We start from the raw sequence: 19,312 nt of genomic DNA, 5'->3' as shown, positions 1-19,312 counted from the left end.
GAGCTCAGCCTGGCTGTGGGGTGGGTGCTCCCCGTCACCCAGAGAAGAGGGCCTTCTGAAGCCAAGCGGGCAGCCGGGTATGAGCGAACGCCCGATCCACACAGAGGGGCCCAGACGAGGTGTGGCCAGCGCCCAGCTCATGGGGTCGAGGCGAGGATGAGATGGGGCAGCTCCGTACCGTGGACGTGGCCCACAGTGACCAGCACAGCAGACAGTGCAGGGCCGCAAGGGACAGAGGCCAGAGAGCCTGCTCGGCGTGCAGCACCCAAGGCCGGCACGAGGCCCCACAGGACACGGGCGGAGAGGTGCCCACCAGACTCCAAACAACAAGACAAGACTCACCAAGCAACAAGGGAGAAGCATGCCCCAGAGGAAGGCACAGAAGCTTTTCCGGAGCACACGGAAAGGCTCCCATCCAGTCTCTGCGTGTGCGCACGCGCACACACACGAATTGTGCACGTGTGTGGCAAGCTGAGCCACAAGGCGCTGTTGTACTTAGACAAGGTTGCATCTAGGTGGAGGGACTGAGATCTCTATCAGTATTTTATAATTACTCTTCAGAAAAACAGGTACTGCTCTAATAATTTATATAATTTATGCAGGAAATAGCCATCCCAGTTAAACACGGCAGACGGAACATAGAGGTTTGTGGCCATAATGCAAAGAAGAAAAGACAAGAGAGGTAGAAACTCCGCGGAATGAACCTAGAGGGTGGGCAGCCAGGGAAGCAGGCCAGGCGCATGAGGCAGGTCTGTGTCTCAGGGTCCTGGGGGAGGAGGGTGGGCAACCAGACACACAGCTCAAGAAACCCAGAAGGACCCTGTGGAGCCCTCCAGGGCATGAAAGCCTTTCTGTGTCCACTATTTCTTGTTGGTAGGAAATAGGCTTCATTCAGCCTCCCTGACATTCCGCACGTTCCAAAGGGCAGGTTCAAACAGTTACTAATCAGGGAAGGGAGGGCTGAAGAAACAAGGGAGGGGCAGCCAAGAACCAATGGTGCAGGTCCTGGTTCCTCCTCGAGGGATACACATAACAGTATCTGTGAGCCCTTCAGCAGAACCAAGGCCTCCATCCAGGAGGACAGTAACTTCAGGCTGAGCCCAAGATCCCTGGAGCATCTGCTCTGTTACCTGACTGCCAGCCAACGAGAAGACAGCCACATACTCCGCAGCCCTCACCCCAAATTTTCCCTATAAAACTTCTCCCCTGAAATTGGGGAGTTTGGGGTGTTTTTTGTTTGTTTGTTTGCGGTACGCGGACCTCTCACTGTTGTGGCCTCTCCCGTTGCGGAGCACAGGCTCCGGACGCGCAGGCTCAGCGGCCATGGCTCACGGGCCCAGCCGCTCCGCGGCATGTGGGATCTTCCCGGACCGGGACACGAACCCATGTCCCCTGCATCGGCAGGCGGACTCTCAACCGCTGCGCCACCAGGGAAGCCCAAGTTTGGGGGTTTTGAGCATGAATCACCCATTCTCCCTGCAGGTCCCTGCAATAAAAAAACCTTTCTGTGCTCCAAACTCTGCCGTTTCGGTTTGTCTGGCCTCACCGTGCTTTGGGCACACACACTTGCGTTCTGTAGCACTCAGAGAGGCCTGGATGGAGACAGCGTCCACCAGGCAGGTGGAGGGTCAGTGCAGTGAGACTCCCAGCCCCTCCTCCTTGTTTTGTTTGCTTAGTTTTATACTTATTTACTACTAATTTCTCCCAAACTCTTTGACTATAAAACTCTCCTGGATGATTGGTCCTGCTTCTGAGATTCCCCTACCTTAACCCAGGGGATAAAGTTACATTACTGGGAAATTCCAGAGCAACAGGATTAGAAAAGGCCCTAAAATGCCCCTAAGGAAAGCTGCACACCTGTGGCATCAGACGCGTCAGCAGCAGGGCTGGAACTAGGAACTAGAAGATGTGAACGAAAAATGCTGCTGCCCTGTCAGTAAACAAAGGGTGCTGCAGCCATCAAGCCACTAGAGCCTCCCCGGCCGCCCTGCCCCGTGAGCCCTGAGAGAACCCGGGAGAGAGAAAAGCAGCTCAGCCACAGCAGCCACCCTCAAGGATGGGAAAAGCACAGGATCCTGGCCCTAGACAGCTGAGGTGCAGACCAAAGGAATGATTTCAGTGAGCCCAGACTCCTTTTTTTTTTTGGCTACGTTGGGTCTTCGTTGCTGCGCACAGGCTTTCTCTAGTTGCGGCGAGCGGGGGCTACTCTTCGTTGCGGTGCGCGGGCTTCTCATTGTGGTGGCTTCTCTTGTCGCGGAGCACGGGCTCTAGGCGTGCAGGCTCAGTAGTTGTGGCTTGCGGGCTCTAGAGTGCAGGCTCAGTAGTTGTGGCGCACGGGCTTAGTTGCTTCGCGGCATGTGGGATCTTCCCGGACCAGGGCTCAAACCAGTGTCCCCTGCATTGGCAGGCAGATTCCTAACCACTGCACCACCAACCAGGGAAGTCCCGAGCCCAGACCCTTGCATCTTTCCATACACAGAAAAGTGCTAAATTAACTTAAGATGTCTGGTTTTCTTTAATGAACAGTAAGCTTTTGAAGTCCCGACTACCTGGTCTTTGTTGCAAAAACTCCTATATATCCTGGCCCCTCCCTCACTCTTTAGAGCTGTCCCTCAGAGCAAGCTGAGAGTCCTGTCTCCAGGGCTTGAAGCCTTAGAAATTCCGCCAAATAAAACATTATTCTCAGCTTTTAGGCTGTGCGTTTTTTTTTCTTTCAGTTGACGAAGACACCTATGGAGTCTTCAAAATTTCAGGAGACGCATGTCCAGTCTGACTGGAAACCAGAGGGAGCTTAGAGCCAGCAGGAAAGAGAACGATGCACTCAGGCTGCGCCCCAACCCCATGCAGACCTCCTCAGGAAGCTGCCAGAGAATAGGATTTGCCAGGGGAAGGAGACAAAAAAGAGGAAGACGAAATCCTGGAGCACGGAAGGTGGACTCAGGAATTATCAGAGCGAGGATAGGAGAGTCCAGGAACCGTAACGGCAGGGATTCATTCCCTCTCCCCCGCTTCACGCCTCCCTCTGGGCCCTGCCCTGCTGCTCCCCAGGGGCTCAGCTGGGCAACTGGGCTCAGCTGTCCTCTCTGCTCTGCCCCTAAGTGTGGCAGGCAGGGTTATTTGGTGGGGGTGGGGGTGGGGGTGGGGTCCTTCCTGGGGTCCTGCCCTGACCCAGCCCTGCTTCCCACTGGGTGAGCAGTTCTAACTCTGATTTGGAAAGAGGAAGCCCTCCACTCAGAGCTAAAACATCCCCCCACACCACCAGCATGAGGAACAGAAGTGGTAACTTGGGAGTCCATCTGCTGGCTTTTCTGTCTTATTTCTCAAATGGTCCAGAACTCTGCAAAGTACACAGGAATCTCAAGAAAGAGGCCAGAAGCATCCTCAGGGTTCTCAGGCTGGACCAGGTGGCCAGCTCCCGGCCCAGGGCTGCTCCACAGAGGTCTCACCTGCATGGAGCAGCTTCTGGCTTTAGCAGAACAGCTAACCACTCAGGGCAGCTCCTCTGGACCCGTGTGGCTCGGGCACACTCCCTGCTCTCGGGAAGGGTCTCTCCGTAACCAGCCTGCAGCCACGAGGGTGAAGCCACAGCAGCTGGGCTGCAGAGGCACAAAGGCGGCTGGAGGAGGTGCTGTCGCCCTGCCCAGGTGGCCTGGGGCGGCCATCCAGAGGCAGAGCAGCGCAGGCACTGGCTCGGCACTCTCCACTGTGTCACCTGCTGCTGCCACACGCTCCGAGGGCTGAGCTGAGCAGCTCGACGGAGACCTACGGCTCAAAGCCTGAAACAGGGCCTATCTGTATCTTTCGCATCTTTAAAAAAATGATCTTGACTCCACTTCTTCCTTCAGCTACTACCTCATCCATCTACCCAGCCTATTCCTCTTCTCAAAAAGGACGTTCTGATTTAATTTTAATTAAAAGCAAATAAATTTTTAATAAAAGCAAGTTAATTTTAAAATTACCTTTTATTTTATTTATTTATTTATTTATTTGCGGTACGCGGGCCTCTCACTGCTGTGGCCCCTCCCGTTGCGGAGCACAGGCTCCAGACGTGCAGGCTCAGCGGCCATGGCTCACGGGCCCAGCCGCTCCGCGGCATGTGGGATCCTCCCGGACTGGGGCACGAACCCGTGTCCCCTGCATCGGCAGGCGGACTCTCAACCACTGCGCCACCAGGGAAGCCCTAAAATTACTTTTTAAATTAAAGGCTTTTTACTTTTTTTAACAGGTGATATGGGGACTTCCCTGGTGGCCCAGTGGTTAAGACTCCACGCTCCCAATGCAGGGGGCCTGGGTTCAATCCCTGGTCAGGGAACTAGATCCTGTGTGCCACAACTAAGACTCAGAGCAGCCACGTAAATAAATAAATATTAAAAAAAACAAAACAAAAACCAAAAACAGGTGATACACACAAATGCTTTTAAGACTCTGTATGACAGGGCTCGTGAGGAAGGGCAGCCCCCCTCCTTTCCCACTCCCACATCCCACTCCTGAGACAGTCACCACAGTCTCCTGGCATTTTCTGTATTACTGACGTCCATGTTTCCAAATAAAATACAAGTACACTTCTTCATCTAGCAATTTTAGGTATTACAAATTGACCCCCTATGGTGGAAGGTGAAGATGTAGCTCGCACACCTCACGCCACCCTGCCCTGCCGCCCCACTGCCCTTTCCCCCTCTCTCTATAAAATTATACCACAATTAGTTAAATCCATGTCCAGTGTGGCCCTCTGTATGAACATGCAAACACTGTTCTATTTGCTTACTTACATGCCTCCTTCCCTCAGAGTTAAAGGTATTCTCACTGCCTTGTTTGCTTTGTTTGTACTCACCCACTGCTAACCTCTCCCAAACTCTGACTATAAAGCTCTCCTGGCTCACTGATGCCACGCTGGGACCCCTCTACCCAGAACCACAACATGCTGCCCCAGCCCTTCTCCCCGTCACACTGTCGCCAACACCCTCCAGACAGGGAGACCCTCGACGGGTCAGCAACAGGACACATTTGGGAGTGAGAGAGTGAAAGGAATGGGGCCCACTAATGGCGATGCTGAGATAAGAGGCGCTGACCAGGCACATCTCAGGGACGATGGCCTCTGATCTATCACAGGTGATCACCATGGCCCCAATCCCCTGCCTCCCCACCAAGCAAGCCCCCGCCTCTTTGCAGAGCTCTCCTCTTCCAGCGCCGGCTGCCTCCCTGTCAGAGGGGCGCGGTGGACCACCACGACTGCAGCACTACTCCCCATCACCCCGTCCTTCTTTACTTGCCTCCTAAGTCATCAAAGACTTTCTGTAAAAAGTAAAGGGCCAGAGAGTCAATATTTTAGAACGCCTATGTTGTCACGGCCAACGGGTCACGGATGTGTCCAACAAGACTTTCCAGTGAAAATGACGGACAAGGAAATGTGAATTTTGTCATTTTCATGTGATATTATTATTTTTCTATTTTTTCCATTTAAAAATGTAAAACCATTCTCAGCTTGCAGGCCTCACAAAAACAGAATCTGACCTCAGGCCGTAGTTTCCCAACTAAGACTTTACCACCACACGCCGACTCCCTGTGGGACACGTGCGCAGCTGAGGGCACCCTGTCTGCCCTGAATCCCTCTGCATCACTAGCCCCAGCTCCCCCGCTTCCCAGAGCCTGCTCGGGCCCAGAGAGGCACCCTCAGAGCCAGAGGCCAGCTCTGCTGTCCTTCCTGTCACCTGAGGCCCCACCCATTCACACTCTGTCCTCACTCCAACCCTTGTCCTAAGGCCTTGTCCTGTCCCTTTTGTTGTTCCCTAACATCCCAGCCGACTGTTGAATGGAACATTTTAGGAAAAACTCTGAGAACGGTCAGGATCACTAATGACACAAAATATGTCCTCCAGGCCCAAGACCCCACGGTCGAGCAGTCAGATGCCGCCTGTCTCTGGGGACTGGCTGTTTCACCAGTCAGGCCAAGGCTGCACCCATCGGTCTGTCAGAGCTCAGCCTTTCTTCAGCACATATTCACCCAAAACACTCCAACACGGTGCAGCTCGCTATAATCCAGAGTGAGGAATCACACACAGGAGATCCCCAAATCTTCAACATCACAGAAGCAAAGCCCACCGGAGGGGCCTTCTCGCATGTCAGGCGGGGCAAACGTTTACGGTCAGCCACCCTGTCAGAAAGCCCGGCTCTGACCGTCCTCAAGCCCTGCCCGCTGCCACCCTGCACGCTGCCCAGCGCCAGGCCACCCAGCGCCGCGGTACGTACTTGAAGCGGACCTTCTCTTCCACGCCCAGGGCTGGGTCCTGTGTGACGAGGCTCACCAGCTCCTCCATGCTCTGCTGCCTGCACAGGAAGTCCAGCAGCTTCCGGTTCTGGGCCTTGCACTCCTGCAAGATGTCATCTTCATCCATTAACTCTCGCAGCGTCACGTCCTCCTTATCCAGCAGCTTGTCGACATGGGACGTGGTGCTCAAGTCAAACTTCCAGAACATGGTGACGGCCACAGAGCTGCGAGCAGACAAGAGGGTCACTGCCACCAGGTGCGAACCCGCCTCAGCAACCCCCGCACCCAGGTCCCGAAGTCCACCCATAATGGGGCCCGGGCTGCAGGGGGCACTCCCCCATGTACGGCAGGACAGCTCAGCTTCCTGTCCTCCCGTGGGGGCCCCCGGGGCTCCCACCACTAGCCCCTGGGCTCTGAGGCCAACACATGCCGGTCGCCCACATGTCCGACGGGGGATGCCCCTCCACCCAAACAGCGAGGCTCACAACCCTCCTCCCCAGCGTCCAGCCCCTCCTCAGTGAACACTGGGCATCTCTCCCCAGACGTCTCCGTACCATATATATTTTTAGTTTTCTGTATATTATGTTTTGACATCTTTAAAAAACTTTCTGATTGAGGAGACACTGCCCCTCCTGGGCGGCCAACTCCTAGAGATGGCAAAGGGCTCTCAGGAGCACTCCTGTGACCTGCAGGCTGACCCGCTGGAGCCCTCCTCCTCTGTGGACCCACACACACCCAGGGGACTACGTTCCACTGCCTTCATTATCCCAGGGCCAGGGGCCAGGCAACCAGGAGCCACCCATATGGCTTAGAGCCCGCCGAGATCATCCAAGCAAGCTGACCCGAGGCTGTTCACCCTGTCCAGCCTTGCCTTCGGAGCGGAAAGCCCAATAAAAGCTGCAGCCTCGGCTCTGCCCTGGCTCCTCCCCCTTCTGCCTCTGGCCCCCCTCGGGCTTCCTGCACGTGGCCCTCGTGCGGTCGGTGCCTCCGGCCTCCAGGACCCGGGAGTGTAACGAGCTCTGCCTCCCTGTCCCTCCTGCACCTCCTCTCGTGGCCGCACCCGCCTGGCCATCCCTTACAGGACACAGAGCAGCTCCCAGCACAAACCTCAACAAGCCACGCTCAGGACAGCTCCCTCTGCTCGCCCCTCCGCCCCTCTGCCATCCCCACCTACTCGGCCCCTCGTCTCCTTGCATCACCTTGCTGAGTAAGCCAGGGCTGTCCCTGAGGCCCCCACCTCCCTCACATGCACACACTGAGTCCTAGGTCCTGTCACGCCACTTAAGGACTCTCGATCCACCCACCCCTTCCCCTGCACCCCACATCACCCTCTGCGGGCTCCTGCTGCCTTTGCCTGGACTCTACAAGGCCTGAAGCACTCAGTGAGTCTCATATGTCAGTCTGTGGGCCTAGGTTGGTTTGCAACAAAGTTTTCGCTGTTGGATACAAAATGAAAAACATAAAGCCTGCATCTTCAACAAAGTTACACCTGTATCTTGAGATTACCTTTCCAATGTTACACAGATCACTACGTGCAAAATCATGGTGATAGCAGATGGGACTTACCTAATAGTTTTATTTAGAAGAGAAAAGGACTTTTCACGTGACGTGAGCCCCAGTGTGTCTGTGCATGAAGCCCAGCTGCCCAGGAGTCCCGGACACAGGCCCCTCAGCTGTCCAGCCACAGCCTCCACAGCCTCTTGTCTTTGCCGCGTCAAACTCACTTTCCCAAAACACAGACACACGTCTTCACGTCCCTCTCACGGTGGTTTAAAGCCTGTGCTAGCCCCAAATGCCCACTGCTCACCAGGCCGCCTCTCCCAACGTGCCTCCAGGTCCTCTGGGCACTTCCCGCTGCCTCCCCGACCCCAGGGATGCCATGTCTCTCTTCTCACACACATCGCACTCTCTGCCTTTGCCCTTCTGCACACACTCCTGTGCTCAGTCCCTTCACTGACAAAATCCCACCTGCTCCACCAGACTCAGAGGTGGGGCCGCTTGGACTTGCAGCGCAAGGGACTCCACAAGCTGACCTGCACTCAGTTTCCATCTAGGTCCTAATATCTTCCTTATTTCTCTCTTGAGGAGTGCATATGGGTATTTGCCAGTGTTAGTTACAGACTCTGGGGGACCAGAAATAATGATTACTAGGTGTACCTTCAGGAAAAGATGGATGTCCCCACACACACATCAGGTGCCCTCTCTCCTAAGGCCCTACAGAATGACTCATGTGCTCGGATAACATACAATCCAGGGAAAGAGGGGAACCAGAGGGAGGACCCCCACCTAGCCAAGGCTTTGTTTCCAAACAAGAACTTGCCAGACATGGCAGCTAGAGGTGGCTCCTATGTGCCCTGTTTTCAGTGAGAGTGGGTGAGTGTCTTGAAGTGAATATAGGGTATCTTGAAGTCTGCCTTGTCTGACACTATTACAGCATACCATTCTTGTGGTTTATATTTGCTATATCCTTTAACATCCTTTTACTGTCAAACTATTTGTATTTATATATACATATATATATATATATATTTACATTTATATACATATATTTTTTTACGGTACGCGGGCCTCCCACTGTTGTGGCCTCTCCTGTTGTGGAGCGCAGGCTCTGGACGCGCAGGCTCAGCAGCCATGGCTCACGGGCCCAGCCGCTCCGCGGCATGTGGGATCTTCCTGGACCGGGGCATGAACCCGCGTCCCCTGCATCGGCAGGCAGACTCTCAACCACTGCGCCACCTGGGAAGCCCCCTGTATTTTTATATTTAAAGTGGTGTGATGAATTGGGAGATTCGGATTGACATGTATACACTGATGCGTATAATGTGGATGACTAATAAGAACCTGCTGCATAAAAAAATAAATAAAATTCCATTTTAAAAAAAGTATGATCCTCAAAAGAGTCACATAATTCTAAAAAAGACTTGAGACAATATTTTATAAAATATTTAATTTTACTCATATGCTTTGTTACTTCATTGAAAAGCACGTATTTAGCATCTATAAGCCAGAACTGCATTATATACAGGGGTTATAACAGTGAGCAAAACAAATACAGTCTATGACTTCATGGAAAATTCAGCCTACTACGCGAGTTTCGTAATGATTATATAATCACGCAAATATATAATCAGTTATAGAGTATTTAAAATTTTAGGTACAACAGGTATAGAGAGCTATGTAAATATATGATACAGGGGCAGAACTCAATGACTAACTGGATGTGGGAGAAAAAAGGTCAAGGATTAATTTTGGTTCTTGACTGCATACATAGCTGGAGACGTTCACAGATATAGGAATCTTAAAAGATCATTGCATTGCACAATTTCACAAGGCATCATTCACATGTTTGCAGTGAAAATCATTAACTTCTTTGACTTTGTACACAAGCTTGATATTAATTTGAAAGATCTAAGAAAATATGGCATGTAGGCAATTGGATGTATGCATGGTAAACTCAGGGAAACAGTTTGAGGTGGAGAAATAAATGAAGCCACAGAGAATAAATGAAGCCATGAGATTGTAGAGAAAAGATATAGGATGAGAAGAAAATAGTATCTGTGAAGCTAAAATATTTTAAGGCCTAATAGTGGTCCTGAGCAAAGAATACAGACTAAGAATAGCCAGACAAATAGAATGAAAATCAAGACAGTATGCTAAGTAGCTTAATGGTGGTAATTATTTCATGATGTATATATATATCAAAGCATCATGTTGTACACCTTAAATATGTACAATTTTTATTTGTCAATGATACTTCAATAAAGTTCTTAATTAAAAAAATAAAAAAATAAAGTGTTTCTTTTTAAACAGCAAAGACTGATTGATAAGATCTTGCTTTGTTATTCTGTCTGTTATTCTCTGCCTTTTAATTAAAATATTTAGATCATTTACATGTAATATGGTTGGGTTTGAGTAATTTGAAAAAAATACAACATGACACTCTCAATAAATGAGGACACTCATGACACTCTCAATAAATGAGGAATAGAAGGGAACTTCCTGAACCTGATAAAGGGTATCTACTAAAAAACCTACAGCTATCAGCACACTTAATGGTGAAAAGACTGAATGCTTTCCTCCTAAGATTGGAACAACAAACTCTAAGCACTTGTATTCAAGATTGTAGCGAAGGTCCCAGGTAGTACTATAAGACAAGAAAAAGAAATAAAACACATACAGATTGAAAAAGAATAAGTAAAATTTTCTTTACTAACAAATAATATGATTGTGTAAGCAGAAATGCCTAAGAAATCTATACGGAAAAGAGCTACAAGAATTAATGACAGTAAACAGCTAGCTTACCAGTTACAAGGTCAATATCCAAAAAGTAATTGTATCTCTATATACCAGCAATAAAAATTGGTAAATAAAAAATATTTAACTTCTGCTAACAACATTCAAAAACATGAAATACTTCAGGATAATTTAATAAAATATGCGCAAGATCTGCACACTGAGGGACTTTCCTGGTGGCGCACTGGTTAAGAATCTGCCTGCCAATGCAGGGGACGTGAGTTCAATACCTGGTTTGGGAAGATCCCACATGCCGCGGAGCAACTAAGCCCGTGTGCCACAACTACTGAGCCTGTGCTCTAGAGCCCGCAAGCCACAACTACTTAGCCTGCATGCCACAACTACTAAAGCCCGCACACCTCTAGAGCCCATGCTCCGCAACAAGAGAAGCCACCACAGTGAGAAGCCCCCATGCAACAACAAAGAGTGGCCCTCACTCACCACAACTAGAAAAATCCCAAGCACAGAAACAAAGACTCAACACAGCCAAAAATAAATAAATAAATTTATTTTTAAAAAAAGATCTGCACATTGAAAACTATGAAACGCTGCTGAGAGAAATTAAAGAAGACTTAAATAAATGGAGAGATATACTATGTTCATGGATGAGAAAATGTAATATTGTTAAGATGTCAGTTTTCATTAAACTGGTCTACTGATTCAATGCAACCCCAAATAAATCCTAGCAGATTTTTAAAAACAGAAATTGACAACTTGATACTAAAATATATATGGAAAAAGACCTAGAATAGCCAAAGCAATTTTGAAAAGGAGGAACAAACTTGGAGTGCTAACACCACCTATTTCAAGACTTACTGTAAGGTGAGATTAATCAAGACAGTGTGGTTCTAGTGGTTCAACAGAACAAAGTAGATAAGTCCAGAAACAGATGAATACATATATGGTCAACTGACTTTCAATAAATGTACTAAAGCAGTTTGATGGGGAAAGTATAATCCTTTTCAACAAATGATTCTGAAAAACTGAATATCTATATGTAAAACGACCTCAACCCTTACCTCACATCACACACGGATCACAGGATTAACCATAAAAGCTGACACTAAAATTTTTAGAAGAAAACTTAAGAAAAAAATATGTGGGGGGACTTCCCTGGCAGTCCAGGGGTAAAGAACCCACCTTCCAATGCAGGGGACACAGGGTCGATCCCTGGTCGGGGAACTAAGATCCCACATGCCACGGGGCAACTACGCCCACGCGTCATAACTATTGGGTTCGCGCACCTCAATGAAAGATCCCGGGCTTCCCTGGTGGCACAGTGGTTGAGAATCTGCCTGCCAATGCAGGGGACATGAGTTCGAGCCCTGGTCTGGGAAGATCCCACTTGCCGCAGAGCAGCTAGGCCCGTGAGCCACAATTACTGAGCCTGCGCGTCTGCAGCCTGTGCTCCACAACAAGAGAGGCGGTGATAGTGAGAGGCCGCGCACCGCGATGAAGAGTGGCCCCCGCTTGCCACAACTAGAGAAAGCCCTAGCACAGAAACGAAGACCCAACACAGCCATGAATAAATAAATAAAAATTGAAAGATCCCGCATGCCTCAACGAAGATCCCACGTGCCACAACTAAGACCCGACGTAGCCACAAAAAAAAAAGATAAATTAATTAATTTAATTAAAAATAAGATTTGTGAATTTGCGGTACATAAGATACAAGAAAAGACAAACTAAAAAAAAAATCTTATAAACAGCCAGTCCTGGTGTCTGAGGGATTCTCTGGGCCCAGCAAAGGGATCAAGTTTCCAGGGCCCTGAAGACAAGGGGTAACACCCCAAAATATGGACTCATTTTCCACTCTACCTTCATTGGCCACATCTCCTAATACCTGGCAAGCAAATGCAGTATTGCCTCACAATCTGATTGCTTCTCTGAGGTACCCACCAGTGTATTTGGGGAGAAGCTTCGAGAACAAGTTGAGGAGTGGCTGTCCTTCTGTGAGACTAGAGAGATTCCACGAAACAATCTGCATATCATGAAGGAGGAGTTCAGGCAGAGGAAGCAGCTGCCGGATTACTAGGAAGCTGGAGAAACAGGAGAAGAAATGCTTGAAGAAGGAAAACAAACGGCTGGCTGCGATTGCCCTGGCATCTCCAGAGAACAGCAGTAAGACCCCAGAGGAATGTGAGGAGACAAGTGAAAGACCCAAAAGGAGGCAAAAGCAAAAGCCCCAGGAGGCTCCTCAGGAGAATGGAATGGAAGACCCATCTGTCTCCTTCTCCAAACCCAAGAAAAAGAAATCTTCCACAGAGGAGCTGGGTAGTAGTGATCCTGAAGAGACAGCTGGCAGTGGAAGTCCTCCCAAAAGGAAGAAATCTTTCCCCAAAGAGGAACCAGTAAGTGACCCTGAAGAGCCAGTAAACAAGAGTGTCCCCAAGAAAAAGAAGACCTGAAGAGGCTGCTGCCAGCAAGAGCAGCAGCTCCAAGAAAATGAAAAAGCTCCGAAAGCTCCTCCCAGGAAAATCAGAAGGGACATTTCTCTAGCGGGGCACAACTTGCAGAGGTATTTCCCAATCCATCCCCTATAGCCCAATAAAAATTAAAAACAAACAAACAAACTGATAAACAGGATTTCATCAAAACTGCAAAACTTCAATTTTGAATGATACCATTAAGAAAATAAACAGATAAGTCACAGACCAGGAAAAAAAGTATTTGCTGTCTATATCTGACAAAGCATTCTTATCAAGAACGTGTAATGAGCTTTTAAAAAGCAATAATTAAAAAAAGTACTTAACTAAACAAAATGGACAAAAAATTTGGACAGACACTTCGTAAAAGAAGATATACAAATAGCCAATAAGCACATGAAAAGATGATCAACACTGTTATCGAGGAAATGCAAATCAGAACCACAATAAGGTACCACTAGAAGGGCTAAAATTAAAAAGTTATCAATACCATGTGCTGATGAGGATGCTGAACTGAAACTCCCATACACTGTGAGTAGCACCATAAAATGGCACGACCACGATGGAAAACACTTCGCCAGCTTGTTATAAAGTTAAGCATACTTACCGTGTGACCCAGTAATTCCAGTCCGAGGTATTACCCTAGAGTAATGAAATCATAAATCTAAACAAAGACTCCTTGTAATTGAATGTTCACAGCTGCCTTATTCATAATAGTCAAACACTGGAAACAGCTCAAATATCCATCAACAGGTGAAAGGATAAACAAAGGATGGTGTACCTACAATGGAATACACTCAGCAAAAAGGAACAAGCACATCTGTAAACACAGATGAATCTAATAAACGTGGTAAGTAAAAGAAGCTGGACACAAAAAAGTAAAACTATAAGATTCCATTTATATGCAATTTTAAACAAAGCAAAATGAACCCATGGTGACAAAGAGACTAGTGGTTGCTTAGGATCAAGGGCTGCAGCACGAGGGAGTGACAGGATGGAGTTTTGGGGGTGATGCAAATACTCTAAACCTTGATCGTGGTGGAATATTTGTCAAAATACACAGAACCACAAATATAAAATGGGTCCATTTATTGTATATAAATTACACCTCAATATTATTATTATTATTAATTTTTTTTTCTGGCCGCACAGCATGTGGGATCTTAGTACCCCCACCAGGGATTGAACCCGTGCCTTCTGCAATGGAAGCGCAGAGTCTTATTAACCACTGGACTGCCAGGGAAGTCCCTCAATATTACTTTTTTAAAAACACACTGTAGGGGGCTTCCCTGGTGGTGCAGTGGTTGAGAGTCCGCCTGCTGATGCAAGGGACATGGGTTCGTTCCCTGGTCCAGGATGATCCCACAGGCCACGGAGCGGCTAGGCCCGTGAGCCATGGCCGCAGAGCCTGCGCGTCCGGGAGAGGCCACAACAGTGAGAGGCCCGCGTACCGCAAAAAAACAAAACAAAACAAAAAAAACATACTGTAGGGCTTCCCTGGTGGTGCAGTGGTTAAGAGTCCGCCTGCCGGAGACTGGTTCAAGATGGCAGAGTAGAAGGACGTGCTCTCACACCCTCTTACAAGAACACCAGAATCACAACTAACTGCTGAACAATCATCAACAGGAAGACACTGGAACTCACCAAAAAAGATACCCTACATCCAAAGACAAAGAAGAAGCCACAATGAGACGGTAGGAGGGGCGCAATCACAATAAAATCAAATCCCATAACTGCTGGTGGGTGACTCACAAACTGGAGAACATTTATACCACAGAAGTCCACCCACTGGAGTGAAGGTTCTGAGCCCCACGTCAGGCTTCCCAACCTGGGGGTCCGGCAACAGGAGGAGGAATTCCTAGAGAATCAGACTTTGAAGCCTAGCGGGATTTGACTGCAGGACTTTGACAGGACTGGGGGAAACAGAGACTCCACTAGTGGAGGGCACACACAAACTAGTGTGCACCTCGGGACCCAGGGGAAGGAGCAGTGACCCCATAGGAGACTGAACCAGACCTACCTGCTAGTGTTAGAGGTTCTCCTGCAGAGGCAGGGGGTGGCTGTGTGTCACTGTGAGGACAAGGACACTGGCAGCAGAAGTTCTGGGAAGTACTCCTTGGCGTGAGACCTCCCAGAGTCTGCCATTAGCCCCACGAAAGAGCCCAGGTAGGCTCCAGTGCTGGGTCGCCTCAGGCCAAACAACCAACAGGGAGGGAACCCAGCCCCACCCATCAGCAGACAAGTGGATTAAAGTTTTAATGAGTTCTGCCGACCAAAGCAACAGCCAGCTCTACCCACCACCAGTCCCTCCCATCAGGAAACTTGCATAAGCCTCTCAGATAGCTTCATCCACCAGAGGGCAGACAGCAGAAGCAAGAACTACAATCCTGCAGACTGTGAACAAAAACCACATTCACAGAAAGACAGACAAGATGAAAAGGCAGAGGGCTATGTACCAGATGAAGGAACAAGATAAAACCCCAGAAAAACAACTAAATGAAGTGGAGATAGGCAACCTGCCAGAAAAAGAATTCAGAATAACGATAGTGAAGATGATCCAGGACCTCGGAAAAAGAATGGAGGCAAAGATCGAGAAGATGCAAGAAATGTTTAACAAAGATGTAGAAAAATTAAAGAACAAACAAACAGATGAACAACACAATAACTGAAATGAAAAATACACTAGAAGGACTCGATAGCAGAATAACTGAGGCAGAAAAATGGATAAGTGAACTGGAAGACAGAATGGTGGAATTCACTGCCATAGAACAGAATGAAGAAAAACGAATGAAAAGAGATGAAGACAGCCTAGGAGACCTCTGGGACAACGTTAAACGCAACAACATTCACATTATAGGGTCCCAGAAGGAGAAGAGAGAGAGAAAGGACCCGAGAAAATATTTGAAGAGATTTTAGTCGAAAACTTCCCTAACATGGGAAAGGAAATAGCCACCCAGGTCCAGGAAGCACAGGGAGTCCCATACAGGATAAACCCAAGGAGAAACACGCCGAGACACATAGTAATCAAACTGGCAAAAATTAAAGACAAAGAAAAATTATTGAAAGCAGCAAGGGAAAAATGACAAATCACATACAAGGGAACTCCCATAAGGTTAACAGCAGATTTCTCAGCAGAAACTCTACAAGCCAGAAGGAAGTGGCATGATATACTTAAAGTGATGAAAGGAAGGAACCTACAACCAAGATCACTCTACCCGGCAAGGATCTCATTCAGATTCCATGGAGAAATCAAAAGCTTTACAGACAAGCAAGAATTAAGAGAATTCAGCACCACCAACCAGCTCTACAACAAATGCTAAAGGAACTTCTCTAAGTGAGAAACACAAGAGAAGAAAAGGACTTACAAAAACAAACCCAAAACCATTAAGAAAATGGTAAAAGGAACATACATATCGATAAGTACCTTAAACGTGAATGGATTAAATGCTCCAACCAAAAGACACAGGCTCGCTGAATGGATACAAAAACAAGACCCATATATATGCTGTCTACAAGAGACTCACTTCAGACCCAGGGACACATTCAGACTGAAAGTGAGGGGACAGAAAAAGACATTCCATGCAAATGGAAATCAAAAGAAAGCGGGAGTAGCAATACTCATATCAGATAAAATAGACTTTAAAATAAAAAATGTTACAAGGAAGGACACTACATAATGATCAAGGAATCAATCCAAGAAGAAGATATAACAATTATAAATATATGTGCACCCAACATAGGAGCACCTCAATTGCTAACAGCTCTAAAAGAGGAAATCGACAGTAACAAAATAATAGTGGGGGACTTTTTAACACCTCACTTACACCAATGGACAGATCATCCAAACAGAAAATCAATAAGGAAACACAAGCTTTAAATGACACAACAGACCAGATAGATTTAATTGATATTTATAGGACATACCATCCAAAAACCGCAGATTATACTTTCTTCTCAAGTGTGCATGGAACATTCTCAATAGATCACATCTTGGGTCACAAATCAAGCCTCAGTAAATTTAAGAAAATTGAAATCATATCAAGCATCTTTTCTGACCACAACATTATAGATTAGAAATCAATTACAGGGAAAAAAATGTAAAAAACACAACCACGTGCAGGCTAAACAATACGTTACTAAATAACCAAGAAATCACTGAAAAAATCAAAAAGGAAATCACAAAATACCTAGATAAAAATTACAATGAAAACACAACGACCCAAAACCTACAGGATGAAGCAAAAGCAGTTCTAAGAGGGAAGTTTATAGCTATACAAGCCTACCTCAAAAAACAAGAAAAATCTCAAACAATCTAACATTACACCTAAAGGAACTAGAGAAAGAAGAACAAACAAAACCCAAAGTTAGCAGAAGGATAGAAATCATAAAGATCAGAGCAGAAATAAATGAAATAAAAACAAGAAAACAACAGCAAAGATCAATAAAACTAAAAGCTGGTTCTTTGAGAAGATAAACAAAATTGATAAACCATTAGCCAGACTCATCAAGAAAAAGAGGGAGAGGACTCAAATCAATAAAATTAGAAATGAAAAAGGAGAAATCACAACTGACACTGCAGAAATACAAAGGATTATAAGAGATTACTACAAACAACTGTACGCCAATAAAATGGACAACCTGGAAGAAACGAACAAATTCTTAGAAAGGTATAACCTTCCAAGACTGAACCAGGAAGAAATAGAAAATAGGAACCGACCAATCACAAGTAATGAAATTGAAACTGTGATTAAAAATCTTCCAACAGGGACTTCGCTGGTGGTGCAGTGGTTATGTATCTGCCTGCCAATGCAGAGGACGCAGGTTCAGTCCCTGGTCCGGGAAGATCCCACATGCCGCAGAGCAACTAAGACCATGCGCCACAACTACTGAGCCTGCGCTCTAGAGCCTGTGAGCCACAACTACTGACGTCCGTGTGCCACAACTACTGAAGCCTGCGCGCCTAGAGCCTGTGCTCTGCAACAAGAGAAGCCACCATAATGAGAAGCCTGTGCACCACAACAAAGAGTAGCCCCCGCTCACTGCTACTAGAGAAAGCCCGCATGCAGCAGCGAAGACCCAATGCAGCCAAAAATTAAATAAATGAAAAAATAAATTTATATTAAAAAATATATATTATATATAATATATATATAATATATTATAATATATAATATATATTATATATATTATATAATATATATAATATATATTATAATATATATAATATATAATATATATTATATATAACATATATAATATATATATAACGCAAATCAGTTAACGTGATACACCATAATAACAAATTGAAGAATAAAAACCATATGATCATCTCAATAGATGCAGAAAAAGCTTTTGACAAAATTTAACGCCCATTTATGAAAAAAAACTCTCCAGAAAGTGGGCAAAGAGGGAACCTACCTCAACATCATAAAGGCCATATACGACAAACCCACAGCAAACATCATTCTCAATGGTGAAAAACTGAAAGCATTTCCTCTAAGATCAGAAACCAGAGAAGCATGCCCAGTCTCACCACTATTATTCAACATACTTTTGCAAGTCCTAGCCACGGCAATCAGAGAAGAAAAAGAAATAAAAGGAATACAAATTGGAAAAGAAGTAAAACTGCCACTGTTTTCAGATGACATGATACTCTACATAGAGAATCCTACAGATGCCACCAGAAAACTACTAGAGCTAATCAATGAATTTGGTAAAGTTGCAGGATACAAAATTAATGCACAGAAATCTCTTGCATTCCTATACACTAATGATGAAAAATCTGAAAGAGAAATTAAGGAAACACTCCCATTTACCATTGCAACAAAAAGAATAAAATACCTAGGAATAAACCTACCTAGGGAGACAAAAGACCTGTATGCAGAAAACTATACGACACTGATGAAAGAAAATAAAGATGATACCAACAGATGGAGAGATATATCATGTTCTTGGATTGGAAGAATCAATATTGTGAAAATGACTACACTACCCAAAGCAATCTACAGATTCAATGCAATCCCTATCACATTACCAATGGCATTTTTTACATAACTAGAACAAAAATTCTTAAAATTCGTATGAAGACACAAAAGACCCTGAATAGCCAAAGCAGTCTTGAGGGAAAAAAACGGAGCTGGAGGAATCAGACTCCCTTACTTCAGACTATACTACAAAGCTACAGTAATCAAGACAATATGGTACTGGCACAAAAACAGAAATATAGATCAATGGAACAGAGATAAACCCATGCACCTATGGTCAACTAACCTACGACAAAGGAGGAAAGGATATACAATGGAGAAAAGACAGTCTCTTCAATAAGTAG

General features: G+C 46.5%; 1 protein-coding gene across 12 annotated transcripts in view; it reads right to left on the bottom strand.

Annotated features, from left to right (window-relative positions):
* PPP6R2 (protein phosphatase 6 regulatory subunit 2) overlaps nt 1-19,312 on the bottom strand; it is an 84,072-nt gene that overhangs the window by 33,234 nt on the left and 31,526 nt on the right. For 9 of the 12 annotated variants that reach the window (XM_033405396.2, XM_033405395.2, XM_033405402.2 and 6 more), the window contains one exon: nt 6,247-6,489. In XM_033405396.2, coding sequence (XP_033261287.1) covers nt 6,247-6,473 — 227 coding nt within the window. In that variant the 5' untranslated portion in view covers nt 6,474-6,489. Of the gene's footprint in view, nt 1-6,246; nt 6,490-12,457; nt 12,598-15,004; nt 15,179-19,312 lie in introns of those variants that run through there. The other 3 variants (XM_033405401.2, XM_033405398.2, XM_033405408.2) reach the window with 3 other exon arrangements.

The sequence above is a fragment of the Orcinus orca genome, chromosome 11 (genome assembly GCF_937001465.1).
Source record: "Orcinus orca chromosome 11, mOrcOrc1.1, whole genome shotgun sequence".
NCBI lineage: Eukaryota > Metazoa > Chordata > Mammalia > Artiodactyla > Delphinidae > Orcinus > Orcinus orca.
Note: the sequence above shows the minus strand (reverse complement) of the source record. Positions and strands in the feature narration are given on the sequence as shown.